Source organism: Arabidopsis lyrata (assembly GCF_000004255.2).
Source record: "Arabidopsis lyrata subsp. lyrata unplaced genomic scaffold ARALYscaffold_3, whole genome shotgun sequence".
NCBI classification, from domain to species: Eukaryota; Viridiplantae; Streptophyta; class Magnoliopsida; order Brassicales; family Brassicaceae; genus Arabidopsis; species Arabidopsis lyrata.
Window position 1 is genome coordinate 18,075,824 of NW_003302553.1, and position 15,632 is coordinate 18,091,455.

The 15,632-nt window shown below is 34.5% G+C and overlaps 3 protein-coding genes across 3 annotated transcripts; 1 reads left to right on the forward strand and 2 right to left on the reverse strand.

Annotated features, from left to right (window-relative positions):
• The first annotated feature begins 10,116 nt into the window (after nucleotides 1-10,116).
• On the forward strand, nucleotides 10,117-11,846 carry LOC9319864 (beta-1,4-mannosyl-glycoprotein 4-beta-N-acetylglucosaminyltransferase). Its single transcript, XM_021032958.1, has 2 exons — nucleotides 10,117-10,307; nucleotides 10,609-11,846. Exon 2 carries the CDS (start codon nucleotides 10,648-10,650, stop codon nucleotides 11,731-11,733), a length of 1,086 nt encoding a protein of 361 aa, XP_020888617.1. The 5' UTR covers nucleotides 10,117-10,307; nucleotides 10,609-10,647; the 3' UTR covers nucleotides 11,734-11,846.
• Nucleotides 11,847-11,937: 91 nt separating this feature from the next.
• LOC9319865 lies at nucleotides 11,938-13,118 on the reverse strand. Its single transcript, XM_021032959.1, has one exon. The coding sequence runs from the start codon at nucleotides 12,879-12,881 to the stop codon at nucleotides 12,552-12,554; it is 330 nt and encodes a 109-aa protein (XP_020888618.1). The 5' UTR covers nucleotides 12,882-13,118; the 3' UTR covers nucleotides 11,938-12,551.
• Nucleotides 13,119-13,582: 464 nt separating this feature from the next.
• On the reverse strand, nucleotides 13,583-15,278 carry LOC9321936. The gene has a single exon (XM_002885824.2). The coding sequence runs from the start codon at nucleotides 15,070-15,072 to the stop codon at nucleotides 13,864-13,866; it is 1,209 nt and encodes a 402-aa protein (XP_002885870.1). The 5' UTR covers nucleotides 15,073-15,278; the 3' UTR covers nucleotides 13,583-13,863.
• Between the last annotated feature and the right edge of the window lie 354 nt (nucleotides 15,279-15,632).

The window sequence follows — 15,632 nt, forward strand, 5'->3', positions numbered from 1 at the left end:
CGGTTAATTTGGAGGTTGTTCAGTTTATCGGGATCTCTTTGGGTCGCCTGGACAAAACATAATCTAATGCGGAATGGCTCTTTTTGGTCAGTCACTAGCGCAACATTGGGGTCATGGATTTGGAGGAAACTTCTTAAGCTAAGGGAGGAAATAAGGCCATTTATAAGGGTTGACATTCATGATGGGACAACTGCATCGTTTTGGTTGGATCAATGGCTTCCAATGGGGCGGTTGGTGGATCTCACTGGTGAAGCCGGACCGCGACTTCTAGGAATCCCAATTCATGCAACGATTAAACAAGCATTAAGCCAGAATGGTTGGCGCCTAAGGAGGACGAGAGTCTCCCATATGGTCCCGATTATAGCACTGTTACAGGCTCAGCCAATACCTGAACTATCGAATGGACCAGACCATTTCTTATGGAGACACAAACAAGATGATTACCGACCGTCTTTCTCCACAAGGCACACGTGGGAACAGCTGAGAACTCACCATCCTCAAATAGATTGGAGTGCAGTAGTGTGGTCTAGACAACGAATTCCACTCTGTAGTTTCATCATTTGGCTGGCAGTCCGAGATCGACTTTCCACAGGTGCACGCATGCGTAGCTGGGGACTAACCCAACCTTGTGTGCTCTGCGGTGAACGTGACGAAACTCGAGATCATTTGTTCTTTGCCTGCCCTGTCTCATTCATGATTTGGTCGGAATTAGCGGGATCACTACTCCAACATAACCAGAATCCAGACTGGGACATTACACTCGCAACCTTGATTGCTGGTTCAAGCGACTTCCTCAATGACATTCTCTTGAGACTCTGCTTTCAAACTACTATCTATATTGTATGGCGAGAACGAAATTCTAGAATCCATGGCAGGGGCTATGCGACGATTCCACAATTGGTAAAAACAACTGAAAAGCTCATCCGTAACAGGATCACGTCACTGGGTTATGCTTCGAAGCCGAGAATCACGCTTCTTCTTCAACGCTGGTTTCAACACTCTCCATTGGCATCGGAATGGAAGATGACTCTGAAAACTCTTGCTCTGTTTTAATGTGCTCTGTTTTTTTTTTTATAGCTTGAAACTCTTTTTGTATATATTTTGCACTTGATCAATCAATTAAACATCTCATCAAAAAAAAAAAAAAAAATGTGGATCCTAGGTCTTATCATATTTGGAGAGTATTCGGATCATATCATCCTCAATTGAATTTCAGCATATTCTACTAATGTTTAATTAAATCTTTAATTACTAATAGATATTAATCCAGACCCTTAGATTGTGGATCTTCAGAAATTCAAAATCGCTTATTAGTAAGATTAGGGAGAAACGAGATTTTGTGTTTCCACTTCTAATCAAGAAAGATTATCTCAGTTTGGACGAAGTTGAAATGATCGGTTCGTGTATATGTAAGTATATAGGCGAATAGGGCTATATAAGATATGAATCAGAATCATTTCCATCAACATTATCTTTATTAGTCAAAGTAATGCGATGTGCATCAAGAAGATAATAGCCAACTACAAATGTCCACCGTCCTTCTCACGGAACCGTACATATATGAAAAGGGACGTAACGGATTTTATCGGTTAGCCTACAAAACATACAATAGAAAATTTGGTTACTAATTCTTTCAAATAATCGCCAATTGATGTCCTTATTTTCTCCCAAACACAGGAATCGAGGCTTCCCCCACAACCATGTCTTCCGGCGTCTGTGATGCAATTGTTCGCCGGCGTCGGGATCTGTCAAGCTTCCTCATTTGCCTTCTTTCTCAAGTTGTTTTCATTTGTTTTTACTTTTGCGTTCATCTCTCGAAAAATCCAAAGCTCCCTTTGCATGTGGCTTTCTTCTCCGATTGCTTTCGATTCGACGGAAGAGGGAACCAATGACCTTCAAATCCATATCCGAACAAATCCTCGATTGAATCTCCGATTTTGAACCCGACAACAGAAGATTCACAACAATCCAATGACGCTTCTTCTCAAACATCAGAGCACTTCTATATCGATACATCAGTTGGCTCTAGTTCTGGACTTGCACCAGATCCACTATCGTTTCCTCCTCACCGGTTTTCGTTAGTGGCAGGAGTCTCTCTTGAACCATTAGATGCGCCTATACTGGTGGAGACGTCGACGGCGGCTCCAAAGCTGGCAAGTGGTTCTAGGCAGCGTTAATTTCAATCCTTTCCCCCACAACAACACCAATCCTAGGGTTTGGCTGGATGTGTCTTATCTCATCTTGTGGCCCATTAACCTTACTTTTCCCATGTACGAAAGCTGCAGACTCCTCATAAGTTTCAGGCCTTGTGTAAGTATGGTGAGCCAAACTTAAACACTATCAAGAGCCAGGTCAGATCTCTTCTTTGCATTGCCTTGTCTTTTTCTGGAAAATTGTTAATTGATAAAGGATGGTAGAGACTCCATCCAATCTCAGTAACGATATCTCTAGATGGGACGTGTAATTTAAAATTGTGAAACCTGATGGATACATTTGTTTGGCAAACATCGAATGCAAATCTAACGTTGAAGCTCATTGGGCTAGTGTCTCTCTCGAACCTTGGGTGTTGTGATTTTGGTTCACGCCTCTGCTCTGTTATGGAAATACATATCGGGTATAGACCTTCCCAATAACAAGCTTATTCAATCCGCCCCAAGCCTATTGGCCGATGCACATCAACACTCTCGAACCATTTGGAAAAAATCGCCTCATCACGCTTCATCATCTGCGTTTTGGTCTTGCGTCTCCCTTTGGCGAACCGAGCAAACCTACTCCTACATGGAGATACTATTTGGAAAAAATTGCCTCGTCTCGCTTCATTATCTTCTATTTGGTCTTACGTCTCTCTTTGGCCAACCGAGCAAACATACTCCTCTAAGGATATACTATTTCCACAGTCCTATTCTAGCATCGGGAAACAGACTCCACCCGTAGTCTCTACCATGGACCAATTCACCAAAAGCTCTTATGCGTCAATCGCGCGAGCTGTTTATCATCACATGTTGATCGGGGATTTTACGAATCTCGCCTTCAACCTTGACTCCCTACAGGTTTTAAAAGATCTTCCACCCCTTGCAAGCTTCTTAAAGTTGTGCATCTTGGAAAACTCATTGAGCTTTTATCTTTACATTTCATGTAATGTCTATAATTTTAATCTGTATGAACTAACCTCTTTTGAGGATCTAGATGAATGAAAGATATCTTTGCACAAAAAAAAAAAAATGGTTATTTTCACTCTTCATTATTTTTTTTTCTAGAATTTACTCTATTTTCGTCACCATTTTTATTTGAATTTTTTATGTATTGTGTAAAACACTTTATGATATTATATATTTGAATTGTTTAAGTATTGTGTAATTATTTAATTTCTTGAAAATTTTAAAAAGACTTATAGTTTAGGAATTCAAACACAATACAAATCTTAATCATAATAATCACATCTAATACCAAAACGCATTTAACTGATTAATTTCATAAGCTAAAAAAAACCCCTTCAATTTCTAAATATATAAGAACTATTAGAGACTACAAGAAGCCCAAAAAATGTCTCATGAGAAGCTCATTAGTCCATAGAATTAAGTCTAAGCAAGTAGTATATATACAGTTTTGTAATGACATAAATGTTGTTAACTTTGAGAGTTGTCTCAACGCAACTCTCCTCCTTTACCTTTTATGAAATCAAATTAAGAATCACTAGGCTAATACCCGCACAACGTGCGGGTTTTTCCATCCATAATTTGTTAGTTATAACTATTTACATCGATTGAATTAATTTGATACATAATCCTTTTGGTGTTTTTTTTCTTCTAATAATCATTTTGTTATATTCCTTTAACTCTCAAGTAAATAATTCATTCTATGTTTTGTATTTTAATTTATGTTTAATTACATTGTTATATATTTGGTTATCTTTAAAATAATTTAATTTATGTATTCATTCTAATTTATGTATTTTAATTCATGGGCACTAATCCTATATATATTATAGTATATGAAAACATGAAATAAATACTAATATCATATTATTTATTTTTATACGTTAATAAATCTAAAATTTAATTAAAATTCTATTGATTTTAAGTTTACACATAAGTGTATACAATTTATACAGCTCAATTTAAATAATTTAATTTCTATATGAGTTTGATATACTTTTGTAACTAATTAAATTGAATTTACTTAATTAATAAGTTAAATATGTCAATTTTCATATAAAGAATAATTAATGCATGATTTAAATTCTTAATTAAATAAAATAAAATAATAAATGTAATATGTTGTGACACATGGCACTCTCTCCACTGCTGACGTGGCGGAAGGATGGAGAGAGTTGGCCAACTTTTATATATATGATTTGATCTTGATGAAAATCTTAAAACTCTCCCTTTCTTTACTTTCTTTGCGCCCTAAAGTTATTCAAAAGCTGTTTATTATTTTTTTCTCTTTTAGTAGCTCGAATAAGCTTGTTTTGGAATTACTTACAAGAAAATTTATATAAAATAAAGAAATTTTCACGTTTTGTAAGGAATTGAGTTTTCCTTTCATCATTTGACAAAGTCAAGTTGAGCTCTCATCATTTAGCCATTTGGGCTTTTTCTAACAAAAATGCTCGTAACCACAAACTGTTCTTGTTCAGTTACGTGTGTGCTTTTTTTATTTGTCTCATTATGTATGAAAACAAAAATTATTGAAGAAAACAGAAGAAGAAGGAGAAAACGAAATCAAAATTCTCAACTTTTTAATCTTCGAAAATCTCAGTGATAATCGTTTTCTTAAGATCCGAATAATCTCTCATTCATCTTCGATTGAGAGTTTTTGATTCGATTGAGAGTTTTTGAGACGAGTCGGTGGAAACAAATTACATATTCTCGCGACGAGTAAAATACAACAAATTTCCGGAGACTCAAACTTTTTAGCTTTTCGAACTTAAAATATGCTAGATTTACAAGATTTATATGTAAAAAAACATTTAAAACGTAAAGAGAACAAGATTTTGAAATAACTGTTAACGACGGCTGCAAAATTAGGGTTGCAGAAGAAGATACTCTACTTAGGTTGAAGATGACTAGAAAATTACAATATACCCTTCATCGAATTTCTTCTGTCTACGTATATACAATTTACGGTGTATGCAACATTGATTATATGTACGTGTAAATATGTTAGATTATGTTATATTGTAAAGGCGGTGTAGCCAATATTTACTGTGTTTGTACGTTAGAAACTTTTGGTTATTTTGATTAACATTTCACAAGATATCTTACCAAAAAAATTATATATGGTCAAAGAATATTTGTTCCTCATAATTCTAAAAAAGTTATGTACTTACATGTGTAATAATGTAGGTACTACTTTATTGGTGAGTCAAAGAAAATTGGCTATGGCGGGGATATATTATACGATGCTCCTACTGGAGATGAAGCCATTGTTGTTGTTTTTCTTCTAAATACACTCCCAACAAACAATGTCTCTCTTGTCGTACCAATTTATATTTTTGTCTCATCAACTCGGGCATTGACTTAATCATAGAAGACTAGAGCAAAAATCCACACAATTTCTAAAATTCATGTCTTAGCTCCTGGTTATGACTCACAAATGGTTGAATGTCACCATTCTCTCTAAAATGATAGATGCTTTTTCAATTATGTAAGCATTAATTAGTATACGTAGACGTTTCTAATAATCAACTGAATTTTTATGTAATCCCACAGTAAGTTGAGTGTCACCAACATTCTCGACATGTCCTATCCCATATTTTTCAACAACAAAATCAGTTCATTTGTTGTAATGTAAACTTCGCCACTACCTTTACTATCATTTATAGCCGTCATCTTCATCGTCCTCTTCCTCATCCTCTTTCTCCTTTTCGTCGTACTCATCCTCTTTCTCTTCATCCTCTTTATCGCCATCTACTTCTTCTTCCTCATCTACTTCCTCATCTAAATCTCAGTTTCTGTTTTCACCTCCGACCCATGGTTAGTTTCATCAGCAAGATCCTCCATCATGCACAAACTATTCACATTTTTCTTAACAGGTTGGACAAAACGACACAAACATATTTACACTTGGATCCCTAATGTGAATAAAAAGAATGTTGCACTTGTTTGTGATAGTTTAACTTATCTTCTCGCAAGACCTCACACATGGGGTAATGACACCATTCTCTCCGGCATGATCATTACCTCGTCTCTCACGTACACAGTATATTACATGTTTACGTACATAGTCTCTAATGGATGTACTTGTGTACGTCAACTTCCCTAATATGCATGTGTACGCACCTCTGTACGCTAGTACATTGTCTCAACAATGATATTTATGTTGTTCTTCACATACATAGTCATCATGATAGTTTGTACTAGTCCTAAGCGTTCAGATATTTGGTTTGGTTTCCAGTCCCCTGTTACACTATTTTACTTATGTCTTATTAGTCAGACATTGGTTAAATTGTCGAATAATGGAGCAAACTCATTCACAGTCACTAAGTTGTACTTGATTCAAGTAGAACCCCCTTTGATGATCATCCAATACCAAACACCACACCATTACCATTCACTTCATATCTACCATGTCTATTTGTATTCGTGTACGTTAAACATTTACTTTTACATACTTCATTGGGTACATAGTTAGTAGTGTACGTACATTCTTCCAAAAATCATGTCTTACCTCCCGGTTAGGAGTCACAAATGGTTGAATGTCGCAACTTTCCAAAATGATCGATGCTTTTTCCATCACATACATGTTAATTAGTATAAGTACATGTTTCTATTAATAAACTGAATTTTCATGTTGATCTCATAGTCGGTTGAGTGTCACGAGCATCCCCGACATGTTCCTTGTTGTAATGTAATCTTCGCTAGTACTTTTACTTCCGTTTATAGTCGGTTCCAGGACATTCCCCTAATTGACTCATTGTCATCTTCATCGTCCTCTTCCTCATCCTCTTTTTCCTCTTCACCGTCCTCATCCTCTTTCTCTTTGTATTATCATCTACTTCTTCTTCATCTACTTTTTCTTTGTTTTCATCCACATTTAGAACCTCCAATATGGTCGTTGTTGCGTTTTCACCCTGAACCATGTTAGTTTCATCAGCCAAATCCTCCATCATACACACACTATTCATACCACCCTTTACGGATTGGACAAAAAGTCACAAACATGTTTACACTTGGACCTCCACTATGAATAAAAAGAATGTCAAGTTCACTTGTCTATGATAGTTGTACTTATCTTCCTGCAAGTACCCACACATGGGGAAATGGCACAATTTTCTGTATTACTCCCTCCATTATTTTTTAGATGATGTTTTAGGCTTATATTTTTGTTCTTAAATAGATGATATTTTCATTTTTCAATATAATATTAATTATTTTTTAACTGGTTTTGACGGTTTATATTATGCAGATTGTTTTCTACTGGTTGATATTATAATAAATGATGTTTTAATTAAAATTTTTTTTAATAATTTCTTAATCTGTGTGCATTCTCTTAAACATCGGAAAAAGAAAAGAATGGATGGAGTATATATGATAACACTTCAATTGAATGTGGATTACTTGAATTTTCATTCAACATTTAATACGGTTTTCAATTAATGTTTTAAACATCCAACTATGAGTCATTATGTCTTGAGGCAAGCAAATATCTTGGACTTAAGCCTAACTCTATATATTACATTGGTTCACTACAAGAAAACACTGTTATTGCAACGATATTTTTGCAATGACTGTATTCGTTAAAAATTTGTAACAAATTCTGCTATATTTTTGCAATGATGAGTGCACGTTACAATTTTATTGCAAGTTTATTGTAAAATCACAACAAAACAATTTGTTGCATTTTTCTGTTGCAAATTAGCAAGATTATTATGACATGTAAAAATGTCTTGCAGAATTTGCAAGAAATATTCAACAATTATGAGTTATGACTATTTTGCAAGAAAATTATAGCAAATATATGTCACAGAATATGTGACACTTTTGTCACTATATCTACAACCATTTATAATTCTTTTGCAACATATACTTTCTACAAAAATTACGTTAATATATATTCACATCTTTTTAACTCAATTATATTCTGATATATAATTATTTTGCATAAAATTATTTGAATTTAAAATATCTTTAATGTTTTTGTAAATTTTTTGATTGTTGAATATTCAGTTTGATTGCAAAACATATAAGTTTGGTTCGGTTTATGTAATTATTTAATTACGAAAGCAGTGTTTGGTTTAGAGTTGATGAACTTTTGTATGCGGTTTAGATTTAATAAATATATTACTTATCTAAATTAGTATATCAGGTGATCATTCTCTATATATTATGGTTAGTAGCACAAACAAAAGAAATTGTATGACGTGCATTTATCATTATCCAAGTAAAGAAAAAATATTAAAATACATTAACGAAAGACTTTTGTTGTAAGTCGTAAGACTTTTCTTATAAGCATAATAAAGTTACATTATATTAACTTTTTGTATTTTTTAGAGGAAATTCAATTGGCATCCCACAATTGAATTAGAGGTGAAAACGATGTTTCACAAATGTGCTGCAACTAAGCTAATTGATATGATTAGCCGAGTTAAAGAAAGAGGTAAAATGCCATACTGGATCCTTGATGATCAATACAAAATTCTGGTTGAGTATTGGGGAACAGAAAAAGCTAAGGAGAGAAGCAAAAAAGCTTCCAAAAGCCGCATGTCTGACCGAAATGGTTTGGGACCTCATAAGCATCGAGCGGGTTCACGTTCATATGCCAAAGTTGCTGATCTTTTGGTAAGTAATACTAATTTTTTCAAGATAAAAAACAGTTTCTAAAATTTGATTATAATTTTTGTGTTTATATTTTGTAGAAAGAAAAAACGGGAGATGCATCATACATAGATGTTCTTCGAGAGACCCATAAGAGACCTGATGGATCATTTGTTGATGAGAGGGCAAAGCAGATTAGTGAGTGATTTGAGAAGAATGTAGCTGATCTTTTTGAAGATGAAATCCCACCAACCGAGGAGCTAACTCATGAAAAAAAGAATGAAATGTATTTAAAGGTAACATAATAATTTCTTTAAAATTTCTATTGATTCTCAAATATTCTAAGTTGTCTTACAAACATTTTACTATATACTACAGATTGTGGAGGCAACAAATGGTCGTGTGTTCGGTCTAGGAGCTCTTCTCAGTGAATTCTCCGTCAAATTCCCATATATTTTTCTAGTTTTTAATTTTTAATTTTCGTTTTTTACACTGTAACTAACGAGAGTATACTGTACATAATGCGTGTATTGTAGCTAACGAGATACAATATACGTAACCAAACCGCTTAACTAATTCGTCCACCATGACTATACATTGTTTTCGCTGGGAGGACAATTTCGTCTGAAAATGACATAATTGTCAAAACTTGAAAGCTCTCCCTTACTTTGTCAAAACGTGAGACAAAAACATAGTCAACGGGCATACCTCGTAAATAACCTTATAATATATAACCTGAAATCTCCTAAAACATGACTTGACTTGACTTGACTTGAATATCTTTGACCAAACTCTTGACATGTATGAAGATGTCACTAAACCATCAATAATATCACTTCTATGGATTTCTCGACTTGTTTGTCATCATTTTTTTTTTTCTTTTTTATGACCATCGACGCTTAATCTTCATCTTAAACCTTCAAATGCAACATTTTGGCAACCATGTTTCCGAAGAAACACAAAACCAATAGAAATTTTCAAAAGACAAATAGATATAGCCATTTTTTTCTTTTCATTTTTTTATGTTTATTACTAAAATTTTTAATCTGTATTTTAGTAGTGTTTAAACACAAAACAAAAACAAAAAAATTAAAAAAACTATTTTTTAATAAAAATTATACATAAAACCAAAAATTAAACAAGCTACAGTTCAATTTTTTTTGCAAAAACTAAAATTTACACCAAAACATTTAAAAACCAAAACTCAAAATTCAAAAACCAAATAAAAACTGCAAAAGATTCATGATCTTATTCTATTATTAGTTTTGATAGATTTTTTTTTATATATATATTTATACACCTGTTTTTTTGTTCCCTTTTAACTTTTGTTTTATTTCGACAAAATATATGTGGCGTAGATTAGCGAGGTTTAGTGGTCGTTTTACATTCACCCAAAGGTGTCTCTTTTATAGCTCTTGAGAAACAATCACAATTCTTTTAGCTAAAATCTTCCATCAATCAATCGAATTGCCCAGAAAGAGATCACGCTCTTCTTGGGTTCTCATTTCTTTATCTTATACACTTCAAATTTGGACGCTAATCTCGAAAAAGGTACCATTTTTGTGACATTGTTATCTCCGTTTTGTGAGTTTTTTTTTTTTTCTGTTGTTTGAGATTCTCAATTGGGTTAAAGGTTTAAACAATTCAAATATTTTTTTTTTTTTTTCGAATTGATGTGAATATAAAGTTGGAACCTTTGATGATATCTTTGATCCAAAGAAAAGAATCAACTTTAGGTTATGCTTAATTGTTGTTTAGGGTCAGGTTTTGTTGAGATTGATAGAGTTTATAGTATGGTTTAGTCAGATTTGTTAAATTTGATCTTTAGCTGTTGTATTCTTCTTTGATGCAGGGGAAAAAGAAAATGAGTTGGTGAGTTTCAGAAGCATAGATGACGATTCGATCGTTGCGGAAGCCACCGCCTGTTAAACTTGTGTTTCCATCTCTGATTATACTGTTCTTGACATGTTTGTTTGGTATTCTGACGAATTTGCAAACCATTTCGTATCTTTTCCGTCCGCTTTGGGATAAACCGCCACCGCCTTTTAAACGGATACCGCATTACTATGCGGAGAATGTTTCCGTGGGACATCTTTGTGAACTTCATGGGTGGACACCACGGTCAGTACCGAGGCAAGTCTTTGATGCCATCATTTTCAGTAATGAGCTTGATCTTCTTGAACTCAGATGGCGGGAATTGGAGCCTTATGTTTCGAAGTTTGTGATCTTGGAATCAAACACTACGTTTACTGGGATCCCGAAGCCGCTTTTCTTTGATTCTAATAAGGAGAGATTCGCCTTTGCTGAGGGTAAGATAGTACATGGAGTGTTTCCTGGGAAGAAACGATCTAAGGGGCAGCCGTATGAGGACCCGTTTTTGCTTGAGGGGCAACAGCGGGTTGCGATGAACTGGTTGCTTAGAGAAGCTGGAATTTCGGATGGAGATGCGGTGATCATGTCAGATGCAGACGAGATTCCGAGCCCTCATACTGTGAAATTTCTACAGTGGTGCGATGGGATACCAGATGTAATGCATCTTGAGATGAGGGAATACATGTACTCCTTTGAGTTCCCGGTTGATTACAGCAGCTGGAGAGCCTCTGTTCATATATACAGCAGGAAGTGGACTCAATACCGGCACTCCCGACAAACAGACTTGATATTATCCGACGCAGGGTGGCATTGCAGCTTCTGTTTCAGAAGACTCAACGAATTCGTTTTCAAGATGAAAGGTTATAGTCATGCAGACAGAGTCAAACGCAAGGAGTTTTTGGATTATCAGAGGATACAAAAACATATATGTAAAGGTTATGATCTCTTTGACATGCTTCCTGAAAGATACAGCTTCAAAGAGTTGATTAGCAAAATCGGACCCATCCCGCCTTCTGCGTCTGCGGTACATGTACCTGCCTTTTTGATTCAGAACGCTGCTCGCTTTCGGTTTCTCCTTCCGGGAGGTTGTCTCCGAGAACCCTAGCTGAAGATTAAGTACAAAATAGAGAAGCAATAGTTTCTTGTTAAAAAGGTTTTTTGGCATCACACCAACTTAACCTGAAACAACAGATTAATAAAGAAATAGATCTTATCACATGTTCTGTTTTCTTACAAAACTTATAGACAAGCAAATCTGAATTAAACGCACCGGAGAAAGAAGAGGTAAGCCACATAGCTTAAGATTGGGAGACTCATTATGAACTGAAAAACAGAATCAAGAAACAATATGACCAAGAACCAGTGATTGTTTGAAAATTTCTCTCTTGTTTACTCTCTAAACATTACGACAAATAATTACATAATCAATAACAATCTCAACATTATTGAAAAAATAATAAAAAAAATTAACAAATGATCCAATGAGTTGTGTTTCTTTGTCGTAATATGTCCCTTGTTTTTTGACAAAAATATTTTACGTATATTGTTGTAATGTTTTCTCATATTTTATTGTAATTTGTCATATTTTTCGAGTGTCTGCTTGCTTCTAGTGATAACTATTCGACTGAAATTAACAACTAAATCCAATTTACTGTAAAACCAATGTGATTAAGAAAATCAAATGTAAAACAAAAAAAACTAGTTCTTAACCAAATACATATCAAGTATCGAACATTATTCATAATAATAGTCTCCTTGCAGCACAATGTAAGTAGTTATTTTCTTAAAAAAAGACAAAGTATCCCACCCAATGCGTGTTTTAGCTCTTAATTATGCGCCTTCCGGGATTTTGTAAACTGAAATATCAAAAGAAATATGAATTAGATGATCGATAAACTAGTGAGAATTGAGAGGAAGCAGAGTCTAATGATACTTACCTCCGCAATAAGATCCAGGGACTAAGAGGTCGCCGCATGCATGAGAGAGTTTGGAGAGCTTATTAAAGTCAAAGTTTTGCGAAAACATTTTTGTAACCTTTTGGCATATGCATTTCATCTTGTTCAATTTTATAGTATCACAACAAACTTTCAATGGAAAAACCCAAGGAACACCGCGCATGAGAGAATCGCCACAATAATCATATTCTTCAGAAATCTCTGTCCAACTACACGAAGCATCAACTTGGGAAGATGTTACTCTAGTCACTAACAATGTTAACATAAACATAGAGACTATAGTATAAGCTCTCATCATTTTTTTTCTCTTTCTTTCTTCTTATATGCGCGCATTTGTGTTTAGAATTATCTTCATTGATGCTTTGATATATAATGCAAACCCATTGTAACGAATATCAAATCTCACAATTATAAAGGAAAAAATTTGGCCAATCACTAGAAAATATTAGCTACTCACTTACCGTTTTGATAAAGTTAATAATAACATAAAAGTTAAAAAGAAACATAAAGATAAAGAAATAAAGAAAATTGGGAAATAAAATAAAAACAGAACATATTGAAACGGTAAAAAATTTCACATTTCAATAAAGCACTAAACGAATAAACGAATAAACGAAGACTGTTGAACACTATATATCGTGATAGTCAAGCAAGGTAACAAAGTTACAACGTAGGAAATAAAGAAAATGAGAAATATTACTTACGTTTAATGTAAAGGTAGAAATTTTAAGAAATAGGTAGGAAAATGTGTATCTCGCTGACTAAGAAATAGGTAGGAAAATGTGTATCTCCCTGACTAAGTAATGTAGACGTTTATGAAATAAAGTCCGTAAAGTTCAAACCAAAGAATATTCTAGATCTCTAATTTGGACAACCTATCCAAGTAATTAAATTTAGCGGTGTGGTTTAGGTCCAGTTTTTTCAAGACAACAAAGCTTATTACAAATACATAATATTGAAAAGAAGATAATATTGGCGCATTATATAGGATTTAACATAGAAATCTAATATTGTTTCATTAGAAGAAAATCTACATGTACACCTTTTTGATTAATGAAAAATGATTGACATAAGCATTTTGATATTCTTGAAATCATAACGGTTTAAACCAAATTTTCATGTTTACTATAAAAAAAGTAATGAAATAATTAATGTACCTTTTTTTCCCTGTCTTACTATTATAAATTTGATTATTGAGTAGCAAAATCGACAAGCTTGAAAAATAGAAACATAATGAGAAATGAATCATTTAGAATTGAAGGAATAGTGTTTGAAGTTTTTCACTTCTTTTTCTTCTTCTTCTTGGCTGCTTTTTGTCCACTAGAGCCACCACAAACAATAGAACACTCAATGCCACAAATGTTACCAAAACATGAAAACAATCCATTATCTCCTCCTTTCTTGTTCCTCCCACTTTGCTTTTGGATGGGAGCTCCAATCATCTGAGGATTTCTTGGCACGATTTCATTGGGCTTGTAACTTGATTTAGGGTTAAAGTTAGAGTTTGTTTTGTAGTCAGAACTTGGTTGATAACTTGAACCCACGTCTAAAACCACTGGTAGATTGGCTTGCCACCTTTCTAGCTTAGAACGAAGACCCTCGACGCTTCGTTCACCAACACTTATCACAGTACTCTCAGCATCTTTCCCTGTGAGTGCCTTCTCTTTTGCTATTTGGGCAGCAACCACTGAGGCTGAAGGACCTAAATCAGATTCTGTAATAACGATTGGTCTTGACCTCATTGGTGTTCCATATTCGATATTGTTCCTTTTGGGGGTATATGCTGTCGTGTTCCTTGGCCTCATCGGTGTCCCATACACAATTTGTTGCTTTTTTTGCCTCAACAATGTATTCGGGGTTTTTCTTTGAGGCTCATACACAACCATTTGAGAGTCAGATGAAAACTCATCTTTCTCAAAACCTGAGTTTGTAGTAGAACTCACACGGGATTGTGTAACCTTCCTTGGTGAATCCACCATTGAGCTTGTATCACTTTTTGACCGTCGAAACCCTACAGGTTTTGAAGATATGTTTTTCTTGTGAAACAACAAATCTTCTTCAAACAAAAGAGGCATGCTTTGGCCTGAGTTATCGATAAGCCCCACCGCAATGTTTAGGAGGCCGTGTGGGCGGCCCGAGGCACGAAGAACCTCTAGGGTAACAAATCTCATAGCCGAAGAAGGGCTGACAAGGTCACTTATCAAGGTTTGTACCGTTCCAACATGAATGTCTTTGAACCAATGCAATGCATAGATCTCTATAACAACTATTGATGTGGCATCGTAAAGTGCTTCCTCATCTAGACGAAACACAAACTTGTCGTTCCATGTAGGGCTTGTTCCACCCGTATTGTCGACCCGAGTCGTCAATTTACGCTCTGGATCAATCCAAGCGATTGCATATGTCTTCATACACCGTGCCACGGGCGCCAATTCTTGGGCCGAAATAATATTCAGCTCCAAGATTTGACAAGGCGCAAGAAAAGACATTTTTTTTTCTTGACAAAACTAAATCTGAAAAAAGTTAAGGAAATGGAGAGGATGTTATTTCGGTGGACACAAAGACAGATCCGTCGTCGTCCTTGGAGGGGACGACGAAGGAAAGCAATGCATGAAGATGAAAATGGAAAAGCAAATTGACAAAGACACCCAAAAATAATAATAAGCAAAAAAAGATTTTTTTTTTGTTTATTAATTTCTTGTTTTGGTTTTTGTTATTTTAGAACACCGAATCAATTGCATTACTTTCCGTTGACTACTATTTTCTTTCATTGATCTTCTTTTGATATTTTTAGATCTCTCTTTCACTATTTTTTAGATTTTATTTTAGGTTAGTTTCTGTTATTTTTCTGAATAATTCCAGAGTTTATAGATATTTGATATTGTTACAATTAGAAATCGACTTATGGAATTTCTGTTTGGTTTCTCTACGGTGTGTGTTATAAGAAAGTAAAAGATTGCAAGTAAATTTTTGAAAAAAATCACAAAACTTACAAGTTCAAATTCTTAGGAGAATCTTTACGTCCGCCGAATAAAAAAACTCAAAAAAT